The sequence below is a fragment of the Ambystoma mexicanum genome, chromosome 1p (genome assembly GCF_040938575.1).
Source record: "Ambystoma mexicanum isolate Mex_15411 chromosome 1p, UKY_AmexF1_1, whole genome shotgun sequence".
Classification (NCBI taxonomy): Eukaryota; Metazoa; Chordata; class Amphibia; order Caudata; family Ambystomatidae; genus Ambystoma; species Ambystoma mexicanum.
The window spans coordinates 1,017,050,227-1,017,066,996 of record NC_090921.1 but is presented as its reverse complement, the minus strand read 5'-3'; the positions used below and the strand labels follow the sequence as shown (position 1 = coordinate 1,017,066,996).

General features: G+C 40.5%; 1 protein-coding gene across 6 annotated transcripts in view; it reads left to right on the top strand.

Annotated features, from left to right (window-relative positions):
- The window catches only part of CENPT (centromere protein T), a 1,770,416-nt gene that overhangs the window by 1,599,318 nt on the left and 154,328 nt on the right, over positions 1 to 16,770 (top strand). For all 6 annotated transcript variants that reach the window (XM_069655330.1, XM_069655348.1, XM_069655339.1 and 3 more), the window contains one exon: positions 11,667 to 11,828. In XM_069655330.1, coding sequence (XP_069511431.1) covers positions 11,667 to 11,828 — 162 coding nt within the window. The remainder of the gene's footprint in view (positions 1 to 11,666; positions 11,829 to 16,770) is intronic.

Below are 16,770 nucleotides of genomic sequence, written 5' to 3'. Positions count from 1 at the left end.
TGGGCATCCAGCCCTACCCTGGACTCAGAAACACTACACAACCAAACAAGGTACTGGATCAGTGCTGATGTGTGCAGAGGGAACACTCTTAACTCCAGTATCAAAGTATAAAAATATCTGTTGGGCTGCCGCTGGGGACCTTGCTGGATCTGTTTCCGTGCTCTAATTGGTGTGGGTTGGAGTCTCTGTGGAGTCCACGCAATTGTTTCCTGGCCTTGCTGCACTTTTTTTCCACTCACAGATTTACCAGCTTTTTGACCAGCATTGCATTGCACTGCTAACCCCAGTCTGTCTACAAACTCCATTCCCAAGAGGCAGGGACTTGTGCCCAAAACCACTGCTGACCCGCGGAGTCAGCAGAGTCTCTGTGGAGGCACAGAGAAGGCTGTGCGAAATACCAGTCCTTTTGGTGGAAAAACGAACTTGCCCATTAATACCGGAGGAAGAAAGAAATTTCCTGATCTGGTCACTTCAACTGGACCACGCACCTGACGCCGTGCCAAGACTTTGCAATCGGCAGATCCGTCTCAACCACCGATAACATCTCTCCTACTAGAATAACAGACCGCGATGCACCCAGCCAGCGGAAAAAGCAACTCCAGGACGCCTACAACATGCTCCAGCGGTGAGTATCCAATTATGTAACTCAACCGCAATGAATGTCGACCACTTGATGAACATGGCTCAGATTACTGATGAGATTACTCCTGATCGAGAGGGATTGTCGACCCCGATACACCTTGCTCAAGGTTCTGTTAAAACAAATGTGCCTCTTACAAATGACTCTCTCACAATATCTATGACTGAGAAAGAAACAAATTGCTCAAATAACTACGGTTAAAGAAACGTTGCAACATCTAATAATAAGATGTCCAAAATTACTTCCACAAAGAATGATATACTTTAAGAACCTGGTTTGTTTGTAAAGTGATAAAAGTGATGATGAAATTTGGCAGGTTTTATTTTCAACAGCTAGACTAGCACTTATGAAAGCTATAACACAGTTTTTAGATTGTATCTTAACAGTGGAAATCGAACTCTAGTGAAAGAATAATGAAGTTATTCATTTTTCTTCTTATTTGCCTTATAATGCTAGTTTGGTTCCATTTCATCACAATTATTTTTCTTTTTCTTTTTTTTTTATCCCTACATTTTTCTTCTTTTTAGAAAATATTAACTGTTTTAATTATGTATGAACTAAATGTCTGTATATTGTTTTGTATTTGAAAAGTTGTTTAATTTCAACTAAATCAAATAAAAAATAAAAAATACTGTGAAAACTAAATAGCTAAAAATGAATACGTATGCTCGAACGCAAGTTATACTGATGAGAGTCCACTGACGAAATAGAACGATGTCTTTAATGTGGATATGACTAAGAAACTGCAAAAGCACCTGGAGAATAACATACCCTTAGAATCTCAACTTCTAAAGATAAACCCGATTGATGCTATTGCAACAAGCAATGTCAGAAAAAGAGATTTACAGCCTCTGCCGAAAGAAACCTTTGAGACACCAATAACCAAAAAGCAAAGGCTGAACAAGCGAGGCGTATATGGCAATCAAATTATGAACAGCTCAATAAATTACCTTCATCTTCACAGCAGCTAATGATGCCATATAATAGACCTATGGCCCGTCTATCATTAGATATAATGGAGATAGAAGATCTGATGGGGAATATAGAAAAACGAAAGGAAGTCTTTGCGCTATTGAACACATAAAATCTATCCATATTGGAGACTGCAATGACATCAAAACCACGAACTCAGATCGCTAAAGAACCTTCCACACAACCTCAACCTAGGCTGACCAGAAACGAGAAACGTATACAAACAAAAGAAGTGAAAAATGCTCATTTGAACAAATTGGGCCCTAATAAAAGTGAACCACAACAAAATGGAGCCTCACAAAAATGCCAATGCAGCCCGATAATGGAAGATTGATGTGAAGCGATCCCAACCTCCATGTTAGAATTACAAAATCTAATAATAGCAGCGTCAACACACGCACTAATTCCATTTCCAAAACTCTGCGAGGCAATAAACGAATGTCATGGTCATGAAGTCAGGGGCACAGGCATGCAGGGGTCGCATGCACAGGAGACCTGGTTAGACACTGTGGCGCCAGGCTCATGAACAAAAGTAAACAAGAACATCCATTTAACACCAAAAAGCTTTTATTATGGACATAGCACTTCAGATGCATTAACCTTGAACATTCCATCCATTAAACAGGATGCATTGACCTTGAACATTACATCCATTAACCAGCCCCAAGTGTATTCTTGGGTATGGCTGCTAATGGATTGCCTTTGCACGTGCTCACTCTCTAGGAGTGGTAGGGTGTGGCCCTAATGGGCGTGCACACGATCTCAGCTACATAAGCTGCCCCGATCCTCAAGACAGACGCTTTGCATTATTCTGCACTTGCAAGCAGCGTAACGCTCACTGTCACCTGAGGTCAGACTTACCTTTGAAGATCCCGCTTACTGGACATCCTGCTTCCTGCCAGCATACTTACCAACTGGTGGAAGCTGTTCTTACCTGTACATCTCTTCGGCAAACCAAGTATTAATCATTACACTTTCCGAAACGCTGATATCTTCATCTTGGCAACGCAGCACGATATGCTCCATCGTCGACAGCAGCGACTGCAAGGAAAAACAGAAGACAAGGTTAGACATCAAAAAAACAGTCAGTTTAAGGTTGCGCTTTGCCATACTTTGCGCTTTTCCTTAAACCATCACTTACCTGCTGTAGAAAATTGCGGTAGCATCCATCTTCCATACGGCCGCGCCTCGCAGCTGCATTGAGGCCGCATTTCCATCTAAGGGAAGAAAACAGAAGAGAGACATTATTGCAGGCATAAATAGGAGCAGCATATAAAAGACATTAAACAGAACGAACAGCATCACAAGAGCTCAAGAAAGACTTACCAATCATAAGGAGAAGCATAGTTGCAGCTGGACTAGACTAATCCTTATCAGGGATCAGTGAAGGAACTAGATCCCATTCGACGCGCCCCTGCCAGAAGTAGCAGGACGGAGAGCTTATGTTCCATAATTCACAGGGGAGCTTTATGGGCTGGTGTATGCTCACAAAAACCGTTCTTTGGGGTGAAGGGTTTGAGGAGTACAACAATCGCAGATTGGTGCACTCACACACTCTTATCTCCATGCAGCAGCAGTATAACCACATACCACCGCTCACAGCTTTTCTACTGAAGGAGAGGCCTGAAGGGGGTGATTAAAGTGCAGGGAGGGCTGCAACCGTGCCCCAACACCTTCGCAGAGACCAGGTGAGCGTAACAGAGAATCAATCGAAGACCAAGCCAGGCTCTAGGGCTTTGATTCATACAACGCAAATATTGTTTGAATCATTGTCGCCAAAATACAAACAAGACTTGATGTAGAAACTGAAGCTTGAATTCAGTGGCAATTTAGATTATTCGATATTGCATGTTGTGACCGGTCAGAAAAGGCTCAAATGACATCAGCTATGATGGCAGTTCTAGTGGACAAACAAAAGCTCCATACTAACTTAAGAAATGAAGAACAAAAACTTGCTAATGGGAAAGAGTGAGAAAATATCATCTTTAGCACAATACAGGGAGCCATGACCCTACCAATTCCAGTTACAACCACTCCTGCTGGTGTTTACACAAATGAAATATATGAAACTCCTAACAAAAAAGATTGTGACACACGTGGAATAAAAGATGTATCAACACAACTTATAATTAAAACAGCCAAAAATAAGACGTACCACAAAATAACATATCCAGAATTCCAATACCACAAGAGTCGGAATCATTACCAATTTTCGACCGAACAAAAAATGATCATGGCATTAAACTCCAGAATCAAGCAAAAGAGAAATACAAGTCGAAAAAAAATAACTAAACCATCAAAAAAAGGTTCAAGAGCATTTCTTAGAAATTTGACCATACGTCCTACCCTAAATTTGTTGCAGCAACATAAAAGCATAAAAAACCTCTGAAAAATTATCTACAGCTGGGAAAAAAACGCTAGCTAATTAAATCAAATGACAATCGCTAATGCTGGAAGAAAAAAAAGGTTCAGGAATGCCTAATGAATCTTTCAACATACACTGAAACAGCATCTCATTCGTCCAACTAAAAAACAAAATATGAACATGAGGGCTCATTAATTATAATAGATGAATACACAGAAGGATTCTCCATAAATGGTGAACATATAACACTATCAGCCAAGGACATTTCAGATAATGAAGTTGAAAGCATGAGAAAAGATTATAGTAATATATCGGAAACATCATTTCAAATGCAAGCAGCCAATCTGGACGAACAACCTAATAAAAACCGCTCCATAACATTTGTAGAATCTACAAACAACCAGTTTAAACTACCTGTATTTATCGATCGTCGTCGACATATTTCAACCGATAAGATAAAGCTAGAGTGAATGACATGTAATCGGACGAATACTCTACGTTTAATGCAGGCCATACCAAATCTAAAACTAATTCAAGAGATATCCAGCTAGTTGAATTTCCAACAGAAGAGAGAAAAGACCTGATATGGGTTCATTTTAACTCAGCGGTCATCCTAGGCCAAGTGATGAACAATGCAGAACAATTCTCCAACTTTGGATTTAATTGCAAGCAACTCGACAAAGGGGTAACCTATATCCCCGGGAAAACGATCTGTCTCCAGAGTCAGCTCACTCGAACTCTAAAAAGAATCAATCTTCGAGCTCAGCTTCTGATTATACCTCAAACGAAAGAGAGGTAGCCACAAGAGGAAAAACACATGCAAGTGGCAAAATATTTACAGGAACTAGAAGATCCATTCTGTGTTTCGTCCAATCCACTGTGAAGTAAGGACACGCGGCAACAATAAGGATCATAATAACAGAGAACATCAGTAACAACTACTGAAGCTCAATCAAACAAAAATTGGGATATGTTCATGGAATTTGCAAGCACCTGGTCATCTATTGAAAGACGAAAATAAAGAACTTCTAGGCTATCACATAATTTGTGTTCAAGAAACTTGGCTCCACCAGTCCTTAACGTGCGACGGTTATGTGTCTTGCATGAACCCCGCTATAAAATCAGTCAAGGGACGTCCAGCTGCATGACTCCTGACATTGATCAAGATAGACGGTATGCTGCAAGTTGTACAGAGTATTAATCTTAACGCCAAGGCCCAATGCACAGTCATTGAAATGAATTCCCAATTTCATTCCAATCAGAACAAGAGTGAACCTAAAACACCTTTTAAAAAATTAGGGATTATTAACATCTACTGGAACCTAATGGCGATTAATGCCAATGTATTCATCGATGTAGTTTTGTCAGCCATCAACGATACCTGTAGGAAAAATAAAGATAAACATCTGATCATATGTGGAGACTTTAATTTCCATCTATTTGATAATAATGGTAGAAATTTTGAAACCCAGAAATTGGCAAAGCGTGCACAAATATGGTCTAAAGAAATGGAGAAACGGCACATGATCCTGATGACTAATTACCAGTTGGATGTTATTTTACCTAAACCCAAGAGGTATGTCGAAAGCCTTTTTAGACTATATCTACATCTCTGACACAATCAAAGATGTGATCACGAACTTTACCAACAAAGAATGTTCTAACGGCGCGTCCAAAAAAATGTACTTTTCCTCAATTGGAACTGAATACAGGTACAAACCGCCTAAGAATGACAGAAACACAAGTAGCAGGCTTAGCAACCACTCTCCAGATGTCAACTGGTTCAGACGCTGAAGAAATGGAGTATGGCTGGTTACTGAAGTTGTCTACAAATCTGTGTACCCCTACCGATATCTCAAAGTAAAGTACTAAACTCAAATAATCCAGACTAGTATGGATGTCTAATCTTGTTTTCTGATTATGGATTTGCATTACTTTTTGTATTGATTTTGATTTGCATTGATTTTTGATTGCTTTTTTCTTTATGATATTGCATTTTGAGCAAGTGTATAAAGTTCAAACGGAAAAAAATAAACAGTCTTTTATAACAGTATTTAGGAGCATCATTGACACCTAGGAGCTCCTTTCCCTCTGCATTTGTTTACCCTTACTGTTGGTCTACTAGAAGTTGAGTGGGTGACCTCCCTCAGACCAATCGTCCATAGACCTCCAAAAGTAAGGAGTCTGGACATCAGAAAACGAGATTAGACATCCATACTAGGCTGGATTGTTTGAATTTAGTACTTTCCTTTGAGATATCGGTAGGGGTACACAGATTTGTAGATATGTTTATTGAGGCCCAGTACCCTTGCCCTATAGGCCCCTCCCAATAACACTGGGGTTTCTTTACCATGGCTGGTTACTGAAACCATTTATGATGACCAATAAGACAAGACAAACAAATGTAAAAAGGAAACGTCAACATTCATATAATAGGGAAATAGCATCTAAGAAAAAAGCCCTAAGAAAGAACATAAGAACTATCATGAAGATAGGAAAAAACGATCACAAAGAAAGGGTGAAATATCTGAAACAACAATATAAGAACTGGCAGAAATCAGCAAGAGCAATGATAATTCCGAATAATGCAGAAATCATGTTCTCTGCGCTCCAGAATTAGAACACCAGAAACCTGTGGAGCCTGCTTAATGAAAATTTACAACAAAGACATAAATTAATTCTTGATGTTCCGGAGGCTGAATGGTTGTCCTATTTTTCGACGCTCTACAAAAAAACTAATGAACAATCTGAAGAATCACAAGACAAAAGAATAGAGAAATGGAATATATGCTGGGACTCTGATGATATATTAATGCACATACAGCATTTAAATCCATCCCGTCCCTGACGGCCTAACAAATCAAATGCTTCGGCAAAATCCAGAAGCATGGAAAGACTTTTGCTTATGAATTTTTGCTTCATCGCAGAAAATAAGATTATACCATCAACATGGAAAACAGCAAACTTGGTACCAATCTTTAAGAGAGGAGACAGAAAATTGCCATCAAATTATAGACCCATTGCGTTGTTGGACCCATTGAGTAAGGTTTTTGCCTCTCCTCTTTTGTGAAAACTAAGTGGGCAAAAATATCCAGAAGAATAAATCAGAGACAGACCGCATTTATAAAAGACGTAGGCACCAACGTCAATTTAATTCTACTTAATCCATTGAAGCACGAATCTAAAAACCAAGGAATAGTAGTTCATGCCGCTTTTATCGACTTCAAACTTGCGTTTGATGCAGTTAATATAGTAAAAGTTGTGGAAGAAATTGACCAAATGGAAATGGCCCAAAGACATCCTTGAGCCAATTAAAGCTCTTTATACACATACGTCAATAAGATTGGCTCAGGATGGATCACTATCATCAGAACTCCCAAGGTGGAATCGACTCAAACTGGGATGTCCCTTGGCTGCAACCCTTTATAATTTATATACATCAGATTTTGCTGACAGCCAATGCCACATGATGACCATCCCACCTAAGTTAAATAACATCCACATACTGTATTTAATGTATGTGGATGATTTGGTAATTTGTGACAAAACTCAGATCGGTTTACAAAGAAGAATGAAACAACTAGAATTGTATGCACTGGAAAATGATCTTAAAATAAATACTCAAAAAACACAAGTGATGTCACTAACCAAACAGGTATATATGAAGAAGAAACATCTATCAATTTTTTGGGATGGGAAAAAAACTAGAAACAACAACAGTTAAATACTTGGTTGTTCTTTTTAATCAATCGGCAAGCAAAAAGGAATGGGTACAACATCTAAAGACAAAAGCTGAATCAGTAGCACGCATGGGTAAGATTTTACATAAGTACGGCACTTATTCCATGAAACCAATCATCGCCTTTTACAGACAATAAATAGTACCAATCTTAACTTACGGCTCTGAAGCTATGTTGAATGTTCCATGTGATCTATGGAATCAGCTAGAAGGCCTAATCTGGTGGAAAATCTTGTTCTTGCCCCCCACATTTCTGGTAGCACGGATTAGATTTGAGTTGGCATTACAGTCCTTGGAGTCCATAAGAAATTGGAAATTCCTAAAACTGTTTAGGAAGTCATTGGTACAAGATGATATACCGGCAATAGCAATTCTGCGGCAACAACAAATTTCATCAAACCAGAATGCGTTAAACATATGGAAGAAAGCATGCAAACAAATAATGGAGAATGAAGAAATCTCAGAAATGCTGATAAATGGACCACAAGTCGCTAAGAAAAGACTCCAAAGAAATAATTGGTGCTACACCATTGAAAAAAAAAACGATTACCAACTGGCACTGAATTGTGCCATCGATGTCCGTACGCTAAACCAACTGCCACAATATCTCCGGAAATTTCCAAATAAAACTGAGAGAGATGTTTTTGCGACTCTGCCTCAATCTACTTCCAACTCGAGAGATATTAGCCAAAATTAAACAACTGCCTGACGAGCTGGCCTACTGTAGATTTTGTCTACAGGGAGACCAACCAGAGACAATTCATCACATCATCATGGATTGTACGGCACTGAAAGAAAAAAGACTTTTGTTTAGAGATATGTTGCATCCAACAAAGATCCAAATGGTCCCAGAACACCAATGGGCTACAATTCTGAGCGTAGAAGACAAAACCCTCACATTTAGAATTCTTCAATTTTGGAGTGACATAATAGCGGCAAATGACCAAGGCGGAACAGCAAGTGTATTAACAGAAGAATATTGATGTTAAAAAGAATTTTTCGGAACTTGAAATTTTTTGAGAGGAAAGTATGTTGAAACATTTTGTATTGATAAAAGAATTAAAAGGTTTTGAAAAAAAAGAAAACATTTAATTAAAAAAAATATATATCTTTACTTGATCACTTACAATACAAAAACTTATACAAGAATCTCTAAAAACGGCACACCGAAATTCATTGGTAATATACTCTTGCCATTTACACTCCTTCAACCATTCACATGCTCACAATATCATTGTCATTCTAGAACCAAACAATAAAGCTTTGAAACAATCCATACAAGCCTTCCTGTTAACCAAAACATGAAATACACCAACAATGAATTGTCCTAGCAGCATTGAATATGTCTACATCCTGATAGTTAACAATGTGTGGATCTAAACACTATTTAAATACACACAAACTTCATTGTTATTCACAATGCCCGACGTACCATCTCATGTTTCTGTTCATTATGCTATAGATGCTGAACATTCGTCGTGGGCTGGAATAAAGTGCTCAAATCAGTAGTAGGAAGAAAACACACTTTCATATGTTTCAGGAGAGATCTACGGTAAAAAACTGCAACACAAAACCAACACATACACTTAATTGCAATGCTTCAAGTGTGTAATTTAATAGCCACATCCAACCATGTTTTCAGTACCTTATTGTTTCAGGCGGGGGAATAGCATAAAAATAAATCATCTGCACAATGCAATATAATAAAGCTGCATCTGCAAAAAATCAGAACAAATACTGCTCACTCCTGTGACTATCACCTCCACTCCACGCCCAAATTGTACAATTGCAACTATCATATTTAGCCAAGCAATAGCACTTACAGGCTCAGTGCGTGCCAATGCGACCTGTTCAATAGACATCATCTGCTCCCACCACGTAGATCATGCACTTCTTTCAATGTGCCGATAAAAGTAAACAATAGGATGCTATATCCAGAATGGCATGGATTCTTGAAAAGCTATTATCGGAGAAAGATATCTTGCTAGTAGGTGGTGCTGCTGGTATTTACAGTACCTCTGTGCTGACATGCTAGATGGCTAAAGTACATGTTGAAGCCACGTTAGAAGAAGCTCGCTGTGGACGCTGATTTTGTCTATTAAGTTTAATGGGGACTAAAGTCAAACAACGAAATGTCAAGTGCAGCGAATGTCGATCCTTTAACTGCAGGAGTGATTTACTGTCTTTTGGTCAATAGATGTATTCTCTGTAATTCATTGTTTAGAGTTTCATCAATGGGTTGAAAATGAAATGTTTCGCATGGTGCACAAGTTCAGGCTATTTATGTTCAATACTTTTGGGGATCATTGTATTGTTTTGAATATGTGTACATGTTGTGGCCCATTCCGGTATACTCTAACTGCCAAACATATCATAGTAGTTGTGTTAATGACTAGGAGTTGGCCAGGTTAATTTGTCAGCTGCAAAGTTCCAACTTTGATAAAGAATGCAGGAAAAGGAGTTTGGGACATACAGTGAAGGATTAGCAGAATTAGTTGAATATGTGAATTGGGGTTTCTAATGATTTGGTGATGATACTAACCTGTTGTAATCAAAATGATAATGATGCATATGTGGTTGGGGGTCTGCCATTACCCCAAGGCATTCTTCTTGTTAATGGGGTGTTACAGTACTCCTAGGTGGGAGTTAATGAGAGGGACTGCCGATACTCCAAGGAGTTCCCTCGCATTTGAGTGAAGTTACAGTACTCCAAGATGAGAGACTATGAGTAAGGAGTTCCCAGTAGTCCAAGGCATTTCCATGAGGTGTTTCTAGTTCCAATATTACAAATTAGGAATCAATGAGAGTAGGAATGCTGGTACTCCAAGGCATTTCCTGAAGTTGATTGATAGAGCATTACTCCAAGGTGAGAGTCCAGCAGTTAAGGGGTGCTGGTACTCCAAGGCATTCCCTATAGTGATAGATGTTGTAATACTCCAATATGGGAGGCTAGCGGTAAAGGAGAGCCAGTACTCCAAGGCATTCCATGCAGTGTTAGATGTTGCATTACTCCAAGGTGGGAGTCTAGGCATAGCAGACTTTGGGGTGTCGCCCCCTACTCTCCACTAATGCACATGTCTTATCCTTTTAGGCCTCTCGTCATTGTAGATAGAGGGGCTTTATGTAGGGTAGGAGGTGGTGTCTTGTTTTAGGTGTGAGTTGTATCAGGCTTGACTTTTTGCCATGTAAAGGGAAGGATGCGTCTTGTCTTGTCATTTGTGGTGATGTATTGTTTTCACCTAGGCATATGTCCCGCTGAACATCCCTGCTTGCTTTGTCAGAAGAATAGCGAAAGTGGATGATTGGCAGCTCAGTCAATGTTTGATGAATGATAATGCAAGGGTGTATTCCCCTTAATACCTATGCTCTCAGAGTAACTGGAACCTGTACATATATGAATAAAGATGTTCTTTTCTACAATGGAGTGCTGCACCATCTGTTTTATGACATACAAAGAGACTTACTATGTAACACAGGCCATGGGTGTGAAGAAGGTTTCAGGGATTTTGACCAGGCACTGGAGTGTCTGATGGGACAACAGGATTGCCACTCGTACCTTATTCTTTAGTGCTAGCACAGGCAACAACCTAATCTCAACTATCTCAAGTCCCTGTCAAAGATGGAAAAAAACAGAAGGACCAGGAGGAGCGGTCCTTTGTACTGTGCAAGGGGAATAGTGTAAAAGTATCATCATTTTGGGGGAAATTGTTTAAAATGTCTGTTTATAAGGTGGATTTCCTTCATTGGTAATGACTGTAACAAAACTAGGTATGATGGAGGCTAATGCATGTTAAACATAATTTATTTCACTAAAAGCTAGAGAAATGCCTGCTAACTGAGAATTCTTTCAGCATTAAAGGTTGGCTGCTGTTTTTTGCTCAAGTGTCAATGGACTTGAGCTATGGGGGAAACTAAAGCTGGTCTGTTTCTCTCCTTGCCATCCTTTTAAGATTAACCAAGAAGCCTCCTATTGCCAAAGGTACACAAAAGAAAACTGATAAGGCATCACCAAAAAAGAAGACGGGTTTGCCGAGCAGTCAAGTGAAGCAATGGTTTGTACATTGCGCGAAGATGCCAGTTGCAAGAGAGACGCACAAATTGGTGGAAGCAAGGTAAGCTCAGTATTCTTCAAACTTGCTCACACCTATGTCGTTGTAATCATCTCCCTCCTGTTCTCACTATCCTTCACAGTGTCTGTGTTGTGGTAAATGTGCTGTAGTATTGTTGAGCTTCGCAGCTCCTGTCGATATAAGACAGTGCTTGAAATATTCTCATTTTCAGTATTGTACGCCATACAAACATCTGCCATTTGACATGAATCTTAAATTAACACCACCTTCTCCCATTTCAGAATTGCAAACTGATTACTCAACCCTGCCCTGGCAGCACATCCCCATTTGGATTCTAAGCACCCTACCCCCTCAATTGTAATGGGACCCTTATCCAAATTGATCAGTGAACCTTGAACCTTAAAGAACTAACTTAAAAGAGAATTCCTTTCTAACCTTATTGCTAAAAGGGAAGTTCCTTTCCAAAGTAACTATTGTGAGGAGTCAGAAATGAAATGCGAACACAAGTTAAACATGGTTTTGGCTAACAACCTTTATTCAAACGAAAAGGGGGTGGGGAAATGCCTCGCTGTCCCTGCTCTAGAGGTGCTTCCCTAGGTAAAACCAAAACTATGCATCTGTTAGTGTCAGAATGTCCAAAACAAAAACTGTCACGTCTCCAAAATACTATTATGACCCTCACATTCTAAACAAATGAATTCTAAGGTGAAAAGGGGAACAATGTCTTTCAACTGATATGATAAGATATGTCATTTATAACGCGCTTATACACATGCTTTCAAAATGACAAAAAGGGAAAAATGTATAACTTCAACAAAAAGTCTTCCAAGATTAGGGATCCTTGTTCCAGGGGGTACTTCCCTTCGGTAACCACAAAACTGTTGTCTTTCTCTCGTCGGAATAACTGGTGTACTCTCCTGCCAGGCTTTAACTCCTTATTCTCTGGATTTACCCCTCCCCCCCCCTTTGGGCTGGGTCTGACATATCCTTCTCAGGACCCTTTTAACCTCTGTATCCTACTCAGCATGTCCTTGCCTGGTTTATGTCTCAATAGGATTGCTTAGGGGGCAACATGCTCATCTTGAATGCAAGACGAGGCAGAGCAACGCAGGTACTTGTGTCGCGCTTAGAAACCTCTGGGTATTAAGCGTCATATAAATAACCCATTACAATTATCAGGACTTCCTTCATACTCTTGTGACTGCCTGGTATACTTTCCTGCCTGGGCCTTTCTGTATTTCACACACTTGCAGCTGCCTTGTATACTCGCCTGCCAGGGCTTCTTATAAACGCACACATGCAACTGCCTGGTATACTCTCCTGCTAGGGCTTTTTTACATTTTTATTTAAAGTGTTACGTAGTTATTCAAAGATGACAACCTTTCAACACAAAGAGAAACACACAATCCAGAGAAAATAAAAAGAACAATCTCCCCACAAATCCCTGGCTACCCTACAGCCGCCAATCCCAAAGTGCCAACAACCCCCCCAATGCCCCTCAATGCATATGGAGATCATTCAGAATCAATGCCAAATGTTACTCTTATTAGTAAGCTCCAGAATCTGCTGGTCATGATAGTAATTAAAGATAGTGGTTCTCGTAACGGTTTTTTGACGATGGAAACGAGTGCTCAAAGGGCTACTGTCAAAAACTGTTGTTGAAGGATTCTGCAGGAGTGAAGCTGGCCCTCCAGACTCCCTAAGCCTGCCAGCCAACAATCCTGTAACTATAAAACTATTGGACAGGCAAACCCAAGGGGAAAGGGGAATGGAGAAAACAAACAAATACAGGAACTCTTGCTGCTGGCACTTCTGTCTGTCTTCACAGGAATGTCTTTTGTGTTTATACAGTAGAGAACCTAAAATGAGAAGGCAATCTTTTTAAATATATTTTCTAACTCCCTACACATGACTAAAACTTTCTTAACAACACTGTTCTAGTTACCTGTAGCCTAAGCTTGATAGCTTTTAGGCTGTTTCCTTATGTGTTTTTCAAATAGACTGCAGACTACTGTCAATGCTTTTCTTTATCAAGATTTGTAATGTCAAATCCAAAAAAGAACTTCATCAATTCGTTTTTTCACTTAAAATCTTTTTCCTTAGCACACAAATATTTGTCCTTAAATGAAATACCCAGAAAAAGATTTACTGCTTAATTCAATCTTAGTCTTTAGTAACTTTGAAAAAATCTTTAGAATATTGTTCTTTTCTTCATGAAAATACCTGGTGCTGAATTAGAAGATGAATAATCCCATTAGGCTGTAAGAAGTATTTAAAATCGGAAAAAATAACCGTCAGCTGAAAGGTCTACAAACTCCAAAGTCTTTTGTACGAAGCGTTACGGAGATAAACAAAAATACATGAAATCCAAAATGGCTGCGACGCACGCACAACGTTGTTTCCAAAATGGCCGTGACGCACGCACAACGTCGTAGGGTCCTTTTCTCTACACACGAGCATCAAAAACAAAAAGCAATGCGTGCTGACTTCTAGCTCGCGTCTCGCGCCCGTAGATAATACAAAGTTAGTAACGTTAATAAAATGTTTTAGAAGTTAGAAACACAGCAAATCTGATCCGCTCGCCCTTTTAATGATAATTAGTCAAAATACACGCGAAATAAAATCATACATTAAAAACCCAAAAATATAAAATTAACAGTTCCAAAATTCAGTTGAAAAACTTAAGTTGTAAATTGCGAATTCTTGAATCCTTTACAATAAAAACTGAAAATTCCAGATAATCACTTAGCTTAGTCTTTTTCTTGAGGACTGGATACTCAGCTACACTCTCATCAGATGCTTCTTGTGTTTTTCTTTCTTCTGCTGAAGTCTTCTAACTATGACTGGGTATGACTGGGTTATTATACTTAGATGAGGTGAAAACTAATAATATTAAGTAGTCTACAACTATCTTGTGGAAACTGTAACTTTATTTACTGGAGCTAACTAAAAACTGTCCAACTCAGAGAGAAACTTTAATGAAAGGGAGTTTAGAATTATAACAAGGATTTCAAGTGACAACACAATGCTGACTGCAATAGTGTAAACCAATCACTGCTGAAAAGGTGTTCCACCATCTTGGCTTGGGAGAATTACATCTTTCCAAATAAAGATTAGTTAAGGGAAGATAAACTTAAATATGAAAATTGTTACACAAAAACCTGAATTTACCTAATACTAAAACAAACCTCCCCTTCTACTTCTCCAGAAAGAATGTCTGAAACGCCCAAACCTCCTAGGGCCCTTGCAAATGTGGAGTACATAATGTGGGAACCTGACAGCTACCCGATGCCAAAGCATACCATCGATCGGCTGCCAAAGTGATGTTGGCCAAAGAACTGTCTTGCATAAAACATGCCTTAGTCCGTGCTGCTTCGAAAATATGCTGATTTAGGCTACCACTAGAGGCATTGGGCAATTTCCAACAAGTATTGAGGTGGGGGCATGGCTAAGGAGCCGTGTAGGCAGATGTGTATTTCCTGAGGCTCCTGCAGATCCGGACGCAATCCTGCTGAAAACTGCGTGTAAAACGCTGCAAGCGAGCTATAACTGAAGGATCATGCACATAAAACTCTGCGGCACATGGAGATATATTATGGCGAGATGGCATGTAACGGTATTGATGTTAGCTGCTTAAGAGGACTTCAAAGACCAGACTGCCGTGGAGAAAAAGATGTCCGCCGCCTAACAACAAAGAAGAATTTCGGACAGCGACGGATCGAGTGCCCGGACAGTGCGCTGCAACCTGATCCGAGTTGGAAGTGCGCAAGGAGTTGCGCAGCGCCAGCCAGGTGCATTGGAAGGAAACAACAATCTGACGCCCGAGCAGAGGTGCATACAGTGAAGTCTTCTTCGGCATTGATATTAGGTGCTGAAGAGGACTTCAAAAACCTGATCGCCGCGGGGGGGGATGGCTGTCGCCTGATGACAAAGAAGGACGTCTGACAGGGACTGATCGAGTGCCCGAACAGTGCGCTGCAACTCGATCCGTGTTGGAGGTGCCCAAGGAACTGTATAGCACCAGCCTGGCGCATTGTGAGGAAACAACAATATAGGACACCCGAACAGGATTGAATACGGTGAGGACACTGCACGCGCCGTACTGTAAGAGCCTGCATAGCCCTTTGGTGACAGAACAGTGGGTGCAGTGAGAAAGCTGCGCCTGCCCGCCACTACAAGAGGGACCTTGGCGGGGGCCATAGGCTGAGCGGGCAAGCTAGGAGGCACTCCGCCGACGGACGGAACTATAAGCAAGCTACAAAGTAGCATAAGACCCTGACCTCACGCGCAACCATATTATTACTGGCGACCGGTGGTGAACGCTGATACTCATGCATGGACATTATACTGTGCACGATAAGCACAGAGCTGGCTAGATACAGGGAACGTATGAGTACATAATAGTAATTACCGGTCTAAAGTGCAAGTGACCCAGGAGAGGACTGGGAGGAGCCTGCTGAAAGTAGAATGTTTGCAGGGAGGCACCCTGCACATCAGATGCTATGCAATAGCTGCATCAGGATACTGGGAGATACTGAGGAGCCCTATGCGGGGACAGCCAGATAAAGAACTGGCGACTGCCACTGGTCCGGTGGTTACATGCACATCGTGCACTGTGGAACCCCACATCAACATAGGTTGGCTCCCTGAAGCGAGAAAGGGCAACAATCCTGCCTGAGGGTGGATGAGCACTGGAACTGCACCCCCAACAAACCTGTGCTCTGGAGCCCCCTGACACACCCTGATTTGAAACTGAATGGTGGTGGACACACTACTTGAGAAGCAGTGAACAAGCCTGGCGGAACACCAAGGAATACATCCCAAGGACCCTACAGGACAAGCCAAATTCAAAGGCATTTTCTCGCTGGCAGCGCCCCCAAAAAAGAGATATGGCGTCCAAATTGCTCAAAGTCAAAGGAAAACAATCCACCATCGAGGTGTATGCTAAACCACTGCAAGCCACAGAAGGAGCCATTGGGAAGGA